This window comes from Manihot esculenta, chromosome 10 (genome assembly GCF_001659605.2).
Source record: "Manihot esculenta cultivar AM560-2 chromosome 10, M.esculenta_v8, whole genome shotgun sequence".
NCBI classification, from domain to species: Eukaryota; Viridiplantae; Streptophyta; class Magnoliopsida; order Malpighiales; family Euphorbiaceae; genus Manihot; species Manihot esculenta.
Window position 1 is genome coordinate 2,806,013 of NC_035170.2, and position 12,116 is coordinate 2,818,128.

General features: G+C 32.0%; 2 protein-coding genes across 2 annotated transcripts; one reads left to right on the forward strand and one right to left on the reverse strand.

Moving 5' to 3' along the window:
- Positions 1 to 4,723: 4,723 nt before the first annotated feature.
- On the forward strand, positions 4,724 to 6,578 carry LOC110625042 (probable E3 ubiquitin-protein ligase RHC2A). Its single transcript, XM_021770538.2, has one exon. It carries the CDS (start codon positions 4,880 to 4,882, stop codon positions 6,089 to 6,091), a length of 1,212 nt encoding a protein of 403 aa, XP_021626230.1. The 5' UTR covers positions 4,724 to 4,879; the 3' UTR covers positions 6,092 to 6,578.
- Positions 6,579 to 9,807: 3,229 nt separating this feature from the next.
- Positions 9,808 to 11,544, reverse strand: LOC110624090 (probable enoyl-CoA hydratase 1, peroxisomal). Its single transcript, XM_021769167.2, has 3 exons — positions 11,036 to 11,544; positions 10,521 to 10,803; positions 9,808 to 10,048 (listed from the first exon to the last, which is right to left on the reverse strand). Exons 1-3 carry the CDS (start codon positions 11,443 to 11,445, stop codon positions 9,944 to 9,946), a joined length of 798 nt encoding a protein of 265 aa, XP_021624859.1. The 5' UTR covers positions 11,446 to 11,544; the 3' UTR covers positions 9,808 to 9,943.
- Between the last annotated feature and the right edge of the window lie 572 nt (positions 11,545 to 12,116).

The following is a 12,116-nucleotide window of genomic DNA, read 5'->3' on the forward strand; positions in this document are numbered from 1 at the left end:
TAATCACTTTCATTTTTTCTCTTAAAAAAAAGTAATTAGGTATTAGTTGGAAATTTCCAGAATTGAAGCCTTGGACCATGCTAATCAAGCCATAGCTAGGGCGGAGCAATATTCGGTTCAAATCGAAAAAATCGACCGAATTTAATTAATTTTAAAATTTGATTTGATTTGATTTTTAATTTTAAAAATTTATGTTATTTCGGTTCGATTCAATTTTGATCATAAAAAATCGAAAAAACTAAACCGAACTGATTAGTGATAATAATATGTTATTTTGAATAATATCGAGAAATTAAATTATATTAATATTAAAATATTTTAATTAAATTTTAAAATATTAAAAATAAAGTGTAAAAAATAAATAAATTATTAAAAATAAAAAATGATTAAATCGAATCGAATCAAATCGATTCGATTCGATTCGATTTCTGATCAAAATCAATTCGATTCGATTTTCATAAATACTAAAATTTTAATTTTCAATTTATTCAATTGAGTTTAATTTTAAATCAAACCGACCGAATGCTCACCCTGACCATAGCTAAAATTATTGATATGAATTTTTAGAATTTCTTATTTCATTAAATATACAAAAGTAGAGCAACCAAATCCCAGCAAATCATATTACAATGTTTTAAAAAAAAAGATTATAGGAAAACATGCTTCATTAATCAACTAAAAGGGAGGTTTTGAAACAATGCTTACTGTGAGATTTGACACAAATTGAATTAATTAAGTGAAAATTAATAAAATTAGATAATATTTTTTATATATTTTTTAATGTTTAAATTATTAAAAATTCTTCAAATTTCATTAAATAAATATATATTTTTTTAAAAAAGTGGGTCACGTGATGGCACGTGATATTTTGTTGAACCTGAGCTTGACTTTTGACTTTGATTGCTCCTACATACTACCTCCCCCTTCAAATTTCTCCAAGTTTATAAATTGTCTTTGCATAATTCAACCTCCACATTTCAGAAGCTACCTTCAATTCCTTTTCATCTTGGTTTGTCCATTTATTCTCCTTTTCTTTCCTTTTGTCATAGTCAACAACTTTATCTCCCACCACCAAACAAAATTGAAAACATAAAATTCCCAAAAAAAAAAAAATCAATTGAATAATTCATCAAAAAATCTAGTTTATTACGAATGTAAAATATAATTCGTTTTAGACAAATAATAAATTAAGTGTTTTTTAGTATCAAATTAAAGATGATATAATTCACTTTTGATAACTCTAAATCTCCTTGGGCTTCATATCCGATAGATCTGGTTCTCCCTCGTCCCCTATTATATGGATCTGATTCCTTTTTGGGCTCTTTGATGGGTCTGTCAAATGGGTCTCTCCATGTTCTATTTGAGGAAAGGACCTGCAAAATAAGGGAAAAGGGGATCAGGAGTCCACCGGGATGCCTCGGCGGAGACCCTCCGACGCTCAAGTCAGATTTACGAGCTAGAGTAGTGTGGATAAGCAAGAGTTGCAGAAAGAAAATAAAAATGGAGTTAAGGAAGAAGGAGCAGGAGAGAGAGTCCCCCTTGAAGGAGAAGACCCTCCGGTATATAGTGCTTCCTGTCCTTTTCACTCAGGGCCGTACGTACGGTTGTGTCAGGCCCCTACTCCATGCGTAACGGCCATTTAATACTCTCCAGAGCGCATGCGGGTAGGGCTGGTGAGTGATTGGGCCTACTCCCTTATGGGGCTTGTGCTCATATCTGATCTGGATCACCCTGGGTTGCCGGCCCAGACTCATGAAGTCGAGCCGCCTCTCGAGCGTATGATCTGATGGGTTTTGGACTTGTGGCCTTCTTTTGGACCCAACCTTATTCCTGAGCTAGGAAAGATCTGGAGGTTATCAACTTTCATTAATTAGGATAAACAAATAGAGTTTTTGAAAATGTTAATTGATTCGTATTCGAATTCAAATTCTACTTATTTTGAATTTGAAAATCAACCAAATTAAATCAAATTTTTTAAAAGATTAAATTTGATTTGTTTAATTTTTTTTAAAAAATTCAATCCAAACTTGAATTTAATCTATTTTGAATTTAAATAAAATATCAATAAACTCAAATTTAATTTATTTAATAAATAAATCAAGATGAATTAAATTTTTATTAAGTCATATATTTTTATAATTTCAAATAATTCATTTGGTTTATAAATTTTAATAATTTTTAATTTAAAAATAATAAATTTAAAATTAAAAAATTTTAGTTACATAAACATATTTATGAATATACTTATAAATCTATAAATAAATAAGCATTACAATATTGAATTTATTTTAACCACAAAGAAAACAATACAACAAATAATTTAAATTTTATTTTAATAGATTAAATTTTAGATTAAAAATATTGCAATCTTTTAAAAATATCCAAATATTATTAAATTAAAAATTACCTTCAAATATTATATAATTTAAATTGAAATTTGATGCAATTAGCCAGATTTGACTATTTACATTTAATTACAAATTTCATAATTTAATTATTGCAACCTAATCACCTGGAAAACAGTACTTCAAATTCAAATAATTTTTTTTTCTTAATTATTAGCCATGTGGCTTGCAAGTTCTGTAAATTAAATACAAAATTTATCTGTGGAGACTTGATCAGAGAAGGCAATGATCTAATCTCTGTCACCAGTTGATATTATTAATTTTTATATTAAAAATTATTAATTCAACCCTAATGGTTAAGGATTTACATAATTGATGACATCCTCCATGTGTGATTATAGAAGCCAGGTCATTAAACCACCATAATTTTCTCAATTAAAATTCTTAAAAAATAATAAATAAAATTCAGAACCAAATCTTTTAAATTAATTTTAAATGATCAAAATCATCAGCTTTCTTATAAATTATTTAATTGGTAAATACAGTTATAAATATAAGTTTTAAAAAGTTGCATGCCATGCTCTCTGGAATTTCAAAACATTAATTAACGGAATTTGGCTTAACCAAAAAACCAACCAAACGCTGCCTTAACAAAAGGCGGACAGACATAGTGACGTGTCAGTGGAAAGCGTGGTCCACCTTGTATCGAATCATGACTCAGTGCTTTTATCGTGTGCCACGTTTTATTCTCCACGCAATTGTACACCTTCCCAGGCTTTTTTTCAAAAACAAAAAAAAAAAACAAAAAGAAAAAATTTATTGCTTTAGCAACTTCCGAGGCTTATATATAAAATGAATTTTATGTAAAATTAAATTTAAATAATTTTTAATTAAAATAATAAGTTTGTAAATATATAGTATTAATATTTACATATTTTAGAGCATAACTTAATTTATAATTTATATTATTTTTTAATAAGAATTGAAGGTAATTAAAAATAGAATATGAATTTATCAGATGAATTATATATTTTTTTAAAATTATTGAATCAAATTATTAAATAATTTAATTAATATAATTTAAATTATAATAATGTACTTTTTAATTTGACTAATTATTTTTATCTTATTTAATTATTTTAATTTTAATAATTCTCCATCAATTTGCTATGAAAAAATGAGATAATTATAAAATGGAGAAAAACTAGTAATAAAATAGATTATAAGAAATTATGGAAATAATTATTATGTTTACTAAATATAAGAGTAAAATTGAAAATATTATTTAATATTTTTAAACGATAAATAATTTCATATAAATTTTTTAATAATATAATATAATAAATGAAAATTAACAATTGTATACTTAATTTTCATATAAAAAATATTTTTTACATAAATTATTTTTTTATAAATAAATAGAGACTAAAAGAATATTTATCTTATTAAATATTTAAATTATTAACAATTAACAAGTAGTTAAATAGCGAGTGGAAACATATTATGCTCTCAACAACATAACTCAAATTTAATTATTGAAAAATTATTATAAAAAAAGGGGATTATAAGTCAGTAGAACACACATGGAATACTCGTTAAACACTTAAAATTGAATTATTTAAACTAAAATATTTAGTTTAATGGATAAAATATTCATTTTTGCGTTTAAAGGATGTAGAGATAGTCATTATAATCACTTAAATATTTTTTTTTAATTTGAATTTTATTAATTTTAAATTTAAATAAAATATTAATTTAAAATGAATTTAATATTGAATCATTTATGAAGGGTTAAATAATTTTAAATAATATATATATATATATATATATATATATATATATGAGTTCTTAAATTTTACTGAGTTGAATATAATGAAAATTTTTTAAATTAAAAAGTTTTAAATTTTTATATTTTAAATAAAAATTTTATAAAAAAATAATAAAATTAAATTTTTACAAAATTTTTTACTCAGACTTATAATATCATTGAATTTACCGATATTAATATTTTTTTTTCCATGTTTGTTTGTGTGTAGAAGAAAATGATGATTTAATATTTGATTTTCAAAATCTTAGTAATTAATTAATTTTTTTCCTGGTAAATAAATTGAATTTAAATATATTATTAAGGTTAATTAAAAATATTTAATTAACAAACAGGTCGAATCTTGAAACAGCCCGAAACCAGAAACCTAACCCCCAAAATATATTCCCCGAAACCAGTTCGCACACCCGAAAAAGCTCTCTTAACGGCTACATAAACGTCGTCTGTGGAGTAACCAATGAAAACAAACCAAGTGTAAAGCAATGAAAGCGTAGTAAACAAGCTGACAACGTCGACGCGGTTTTGCCGTTAATTGCATTCGGTTTCAGTTTCTCTTCGATTTCCATATATGTAGTCTTCTTCCTTGATTTGTCTCTCTGATAAGCAAAATCCTCTCTCTTTTTTCCATCCTCATAGTTCCCTTTCAAACTCGACAGGGCACACCCACACGCACAGGGGACCCAGAGGGGAAGTGGGTTTTTCCGATTTCATGTCATCGCCGGCGGCCTCGTATTGGTGCTATAGGTGCAGCCGATTCGTTCGAGCATGGAGGCAGTTCGGGGCGGAGGACAGAATTACCTGTCCAGATTGCGAAACTGGATTTGTCGAAGAGCTCGAGATCCAAGAAGACACCGAGAACCGGAGATTTCCTCCTCCGTCTTCTTCTGCCGCTGCTGCTGCAGCCACCGCCGCTATGTTAATGATAGGTACTCTTCCTGCTACAGATCAAACTAATCCTCTTCGTAGAACCCGTAGGAACGCTGGTGACCGTTCCCCGATTAATCCCGTTATTGTGCTTCGTGGAGGAAGCGTCGGTGGAGGGACAGGGCAATCCGACAATGGAGTCAACGAGGGTGGTGGACGAGGATTTGAGTTGTATTATGACGATGGAAGTGGGTCTGGGTTGAGACCTTTGCCGCCGAGCATGTCGGAATTTTTATTGGGATCTGGATTTGAAAGATTATTAGATCAGATATCGCAGATTGAGATTAATGGGCTCGGTCGATACGAGCACCCGCCGGCGTCTAAGTCGGCGATTGAGTCGATGCCGACTATAATGATAAGCGAGTGCCACATCTCTATGGAGTCGCACTGTGCGGTGTGTAAAGAGCCCTTCGAATTGGAAGCGGAGGCGAAAGAAATGCCCTGTAAGCACATATATCATTCCGATTGTATACTTCCATGGCTTTCACTTCGAAATTCGTGCCCAGTTTGCCGCCATGAGTTGCCTGGGGACGATGAATCAGGTAACGGGCGGGTAACGGGGGAGAATAGTACTGAGGAGGAGGCGGTGGGATTGACGATATGGAGGCTGCCCGGAGGTGGGTATGCAGTGGGGAGGTTTACGGGAGCAAGGAGTGGGATGAGAGAGTTGCCTGTGGTTTATACAGAGATGGATGGTGGCTTTAATAATGGGGGTTTGCCAAGGAGGATATCATGGGGGGCAAGAGGAGGGGGCAGAGGAAGAGAGAACGGAGGTGGCGGCAGAAGAGGAGGTGGCGGTGTTTGGCTTGGTTTTGGTCGGGCTTTAAGGCATTGGTTTGCTTGTTTTGGTGGTGGAGTCGCCGGAGAGAGCTCAAATCCTGATTCAAGAATCAGGAGGGGAAGGAGCAGTTCTTTTTGGGTTTTTAATAACAGTGGTTCTTCAAGGAGGAGAAGAGTCTGGGATGTGGAGGTCAATGAGGGAAGGAGGAGGAGGTGAAAGCTGAAAACTTTGCCTGTAATGGTGGTTTCTTAATTATTTGTACATATTGAAATATATGAGAAAGCTGAAGATTGGAAACAAAAAAAAAGAAAAGAAAGCCCCCCTTTTTTTGGTGAATTTGGAAGAAGAAGTCAATTTAAATAATTGCAATTTGAAGAAAATGAATTGAGCAAGAAGCAGCAGAAGCAAGACATTAGAGACTGGCATTTGAAGAGTTAGAAAGGTACAGGGTAAGCTACCCTGTCTCAGTTCCATGGTCTTTTTTTCTTTTTATTTTTTTTTTTCAAATGTAATTTATAATTAGAAGCAGCCAGCTTTCTTTCCGTTTCTTCAATTCTTGTCTTAAAACCTACAAAAAAAATACACTATTCAGCAATGGTGACAGCTTTTAATTGGGCAATGGGTATTTTCCATTGAAAACTTGCAGCCGTCTTGGGGAAGATCCTCACATTGAATTGAATCATGGCTTGAATTCACAGCTGAATGATTGCTTTCCCTTCTGAATGTAGGAATTTAGTTAAAAACTTGCTGTAGTTGACTCTAATAGATGCTTTTGAGAGAGTGTATTTTCAGTGAAAGGTTACATAATCATCACCATCAAAATCCTGTTGCTGTGAATTTGTGAATCTGTGGTGGATGAAAAAGAAGAAGATTTGGGGAAATATTTACAGTTGAGATCGAAGTTTGCATTTCTCAGGAATTGCTGGGCCTACCAATCTGGCAGGCTGATCTGCAATATTAGTGACAAGCCAAGCAAGGGACCAGACAAGAGGTGCCCTACCACTCAACTATCATGCTTTTTGAAATGCCTAATTTTTGGCAACGTATTGTTAGAAGAGACTGAAGAGTAAGTATAAAGTAAGTTTAGAATCTATGGTTCAATCTGATGCTAAATCAAAAATCAGATTGAAATCAAGATTAAATCAAAAGAAACCCCTTGTCAAGTTCTAGGGTTTTATTCTGTGGGAAGCCAGAATTATCTGCAAGGTATAGGATTTTATTCAACCCCTTTAGGTGGTTTTTGGAGCGAAGTTTCAGTTGGCAGAATAAAAACTTTATGTTAGTGTTTTATGAGTTTAGCAAGAGATTCATCCCCTTTTGAATTTATTCTCAAATGAGATATTTCTAGGGTTTTGCATCTAATTGACTTTGATTGATGGTGTGTGTTATTTATGTAGGAATCTTGTTAGATTGGGATATTTGAAGGAACATTTGAATTCTTCACTGCTTGTGTCACAAAGGCAAATTCTCCATAAAAGAGACTATACACACACCATTACGAAAAATGTTCCTTAGTTTAATCCTTAATCTTCTTTAGTTAATTTGGTTAATTTAAGCTGTAAAAACTAAAATATGGATTCTGTCCACAATGTAATCGTTTCTTATTTGGGTGAGCATTGATTAATTAGTTTATTCTTTTTTTTTTAAAAAAAAAAATGAGCAAATAATCAAAATAAAAATCAAATCAAATATCGATTTGATTTGATTCTGGTAACCATGCTAGTGAATTTTTCAATAGAAACAACGTTGATATACAAAGAAGATTAAGAAATGGAAACAGCCTACTCTAATTCCAACATTATGATAAATCTAGCAATTAAGACAAGGAAAAAAAAAAAGGAAAATTCTAACTCAACAAGTTTAAATCTTAAAAAAAGTTTCTGTATCAAAAAAATCAAGTAAAATTTAGTTTAAACTTGAAACGAAAGGATTGAACGACTCTAGAAGAAAAGCAGAAAAGAAACTCAAAAGGATAGTGGTGCGAGGAACTTAGCAGGTGTATGCATCCAACTCAAGAGCTTAAAGGCCAATATACTGCTTTCTGGATACACACATTCAGCAAGTAAGAAGGCGTAAAACCGAAAGAGAGAACTAGTGAAAGGGAGAGAAAGCGACAGGAATTAGGAAAGGGTTCGAATTTGTTTCACTAGTTTGCCGATCTTGCTCTACTATTTCGTTGTCGGCACTTGAGTGTTATTGAGGGATCTTTTGTTTAATTTAACTCTCCGCTACTTTCGAGCAGGGACGGTTGTCCGTGGAAGGTTGTCCCTGGCTTCTTTTTTTTCTCCTCTTTGTTCCTATGGTTTCCTTTGCCATGGAGGGCGGCAATTTAATTTTTTTGTTTGTATGACTGTTTTCTTCTCTATTTATGGATTTTCGACGGTATTGAGCAAGAGTTTTCTTTACATTTAGTTTTGGGTTGCTCTGTTCAACTGGAAAGTAAACTCAAAATGTAAAGTTGGCATCTCGAAACCACACTACGATGTTCAGTAATTGCTGCTCCTGCCTAAGCTTTGCCGCATCCTTCCTGGTGTTGAGCACTAGTTTTGGTTTCCTGGTCTTTCTGCTTCAATTTCTTTGGGTTCTCTAGTTTTGGTTCTGTTGATGTTCTTCTTGGCTTTCAACAGTTCAGGCAATGGATTGCCACTGGTGGTGGACCAATATCTTATGTTGGAGTGATGATGGTGTTGTGTTTAATTTCGTTTTGTTTGCTTTCATTTTGAGTGGTTTATATGACTTGATTTGAGTGGTTTGATTGATTTTAGGGAAAATTACTTTGTAGTCCCTGAGGTTTAACGTAATTAACACTTCTGTCCCTCTATTTTGGCGACCCAACACTTAAGTCCCTCACTTTCTTTTCTGTCCAACTTCGTAGTCCTTCTGTCCAAAATAGCCGTTTGGGACACGTGAATTGACAAAATTAACCTTCTTCTCTTCTTCTTCCTCCTTTTTCTGCAACTTCTTCTTCTTCTTCTTCTTCTTTCTTCTTCTTCTTTCTTCTTCCTTCTTCTTCTTCTTCTTCTTCTTCCTACTCTTTCTACAGCAGCTTCTTCTTCTTCTTCTTCTTCTTCCTACTCTTTCTACAGCAGCTTCTTCTTCTTCTTCTTCTTCTTCTTCTTCTTCTTCTTCTTCTTCTTCTTCCTACTCTTTCTGCAGCAGCTTCTTCTTCTTCTTTCTTCTTCTTCTTCTTCTTCTTCTTCTTCTTCTTCTGCAACTGGAGAGAGAAAGCATGAAAGAGAAAAAAAAAAAAGAAATTTCACATTAAGAGAAGGGTATTTCTGGAAAAAATTATCACCTCTCACTTTTGACTCTTTGACCAAACGGTTTAAATGGACGGAAGGACTACGAATTTGGACGGAAGAGAAAGTGAGGGACTTAAGTGTTGGATCGCCAAAATAGAGGGACAGAAGTGTTAATTACGTTAAACCTCAGGGACTAAAAAGTAAATTTCCCTTGATTTTATATGCATATGTTTTGGGTGATTTGTTTCTCTTTTTCTGGGCCTTTGATTTTTCTTGAACATCTCTTTTTGGCCCTTCGAGTCTTGATAATGCAGTTTTTTTATAAAAAAAAATCTAAAACTAAACAAACCTAAACTTAAAAGATATTTTGAAATTCAGTTCAAGAATTTGATCCAAAACCCAAGAGTTCTCACCCCAACGCACAATGTACAAATAAAACAACCAGAAATCATCCATATTGTAGACTCGATTGTTCTACCTGGTGGGTTTTCACATGGTCCTAACTCCAACATTCAGTAATCTCTGACTAGAATGGGCCATTCAGGAACAACAAATAACAAACAAGTAGTATTTTGACTTCATAACCAACCTGAGAAAATTATTCTGTGAGATTCTTGATCCCACATTGATGAATTATGAAAAAGTGAAATTCTAACTGTTATATAATTTAGATTAATCCTAAATGAAAAATGAATTAAAAAATTATTTATATGAATTTAAACCGAGCAATTAAATATTCATTTCATTTTTCCTACTAATCAGGGATAACATACATGTTTATTGTTTATTTCCACCAAAAAACCATCAAGTAATACTAATCTATAATCTACAACTTGGAAGGAGGTTTCTTTGCATTCCGACCAGCTATGAACTCTTGCATCTTCTTGAACTGTTCTTTGGTCATTCCATTGTAATACTCGTATGCCCTCTCCTGGAATAAATTAAAATGTTATATAAAATTAAATTAATCAGATAATCAATTCAAAACTCTATTGCTGATCTTAGAATAAGCCTTCTCAACATTCATCAACATAGTACCTGTAAAACAAGTACGAATAACAGATTTATCATAACTGTTCATGAATTCTTTGCTCCACTTAAATCTATGAAATCAGCACTGAAGGCAAAACTCTCTATAGGTATGGACAGAAACTCAATACCTCCCATCCCTAGGGCTCCCATAAAACTAAAGCTCAATATTACAAGTGAAAAACTAGCTATAAACTTTCGTCAGTCAATGGTTGGTAATTTAATAAACAACTGATAATTTTTTATAATTTGATTGATAAATTTTGTTGTTATTTTTAAATGCAATATTTTTTTTGCTGTTTCTTTGATATATTGATGTCAATTGTCAGTGCAAAAAATCACATTAAAATTTAAGAAAAAAAAAAAAAACTAACCTTCTCTAAAGAAAGAGCATGACCTAAGTCCAGCTTCAGGCCATCATTTATGACAGATTTGTATCTCAATACCAAATCTTGATTATTTTTTATCATGGCCTCTGCAATTGATCGAGCTTTCTTTAATAGTTCACTCTCTTCAACAACATAGTTAACCAAGCCCCATTTCTCAGCCTGCTCTGCTGTTATGGGCATGGCAGTTAATGAAGCTTCACGAGCCCTGCCAGGTCCTATAATGCGTGGAAGCTTCTGTGAAAGACCCCACGAAGGAAATATACCAAATCTGAAAGCAACAACTGGCATGCAAATCAATATCATTCAAAAAACAAAACCTAGAAGCAGTAGCACAAATAGGATTAAACATACGAGTGAACATTCCAAGAAAAGAATCAAACAGAATTTTGATAAATCAGCTCAAATTCCAAAAGGAACCAAATTCCAAATAAAAAAAGAACAAAAATTTTCAATCAATTTAATAAATTGGGAACTCAATCAGCTATGAAACAAATACAAACCTAGCATGAGTATCCATAAACTTGGCTCCTTTAGCAGCAACCAGAATATCGCAAGCGAGCGCGATTTCAAAGCCAGCAGTCACCGCAAATCCATTTATCGCACCAATAACGGGTTTTTTGCATCTCTCCAATTGCGCAACAGGGTCGGACTCCACATCCTTAACATCCCCTTTAAAAACGTCTTCAGCCGCGGTGAGGTCGACGCCAGAGCAGAAAGCCCGACCAGTTCCGCAGAGAATGATGACATGAACGGAATCATCAAGACCCAAGGCCTTGATCTCCTTAGCCAAACGTGTCATCATGGCCCTGGTCAAAGAGTTGAGGGATTTAGGACGATTGATTGTGACGGTTGCGATGCCGTTTGGATCGCGGGAAACGAGAATGAGGCTTTCGGGTTTGGATTGATCCATCGTTTCTCTATTCGGGTTGTTAGAACTGAGAAGTGAAGCTGAAAGGAACGGCTCGCTGTTTGGTTTTATGGAGGGGTGAGCGCATTGGATTGCGTGCAACTTTAAAAACTTATCCCTGTGATGACGTTGAATCCTGGTTAGTTGTCTATACAACTCAGCCGGTTTATTTTCTCTTTTATCATTTTAAATATTTATTTTATTTTTTATAATCTCTTTTAAATTTTTATTCACATTTTTCATATCAATTTTTTTTAACTTTTTAAATATTTTTCTTTTAAAAATATTAAATTTTATTAAATATTAAAAAATATTTCAAAATTTTTTTAAAACAAAATAATATTATAATAATTAATTTATATAATATTATGATATAAAAAAATTTTAAAATAATAAAAAATAAAAAACAGAGGAATATTATAATTTATATATTAACATTTTAATATATCATCACTTAATATAGTACAGATAAATTTTACTTTAATAATTAAATAATATAAATATATATTTATTTCATCTCATAATTTTTATTTTATTTTTTTATTATTTTAAATTAAAATAATATATAAATTAACTATTATAATTCTATTTAATTTTATCATATTTTTAAAATAAACTCTCATTAAATATTATATTTTAATAAATATTTAAAATATTTTTTAATATTTAATAAA

Coding starts and splice junctions, on each gene's coding strand:
- LOC110625042 (XM_021770538.2), top strand. CDS start 4,880: ATGTCATCGCCGGCGGCCTCGTATTGGTGCTATAGGTGCAGCCGATTC.
- LOC110624090 (XM_021769167.2), bottom strand. CDS start 11,445: ATGGATCAATCCAAACCCGAAAGCCTCATTCTCGTTTCCCGCGATCCA. Junction 10,804..11,035: donor TTTATGGATACTCATGCTAG/GTTTGTATTTGT, acceptor TGTTGCTTTCAG/ATTTGGTATATTTCCTTCGT. Junction 10,049..10,520: donor ATGCTCTTTCTTTAGAGAAG/GTTAGTTTTTTT, acceptor AATTTATTCCAG/GAGAGGGCATACGAGTATTA.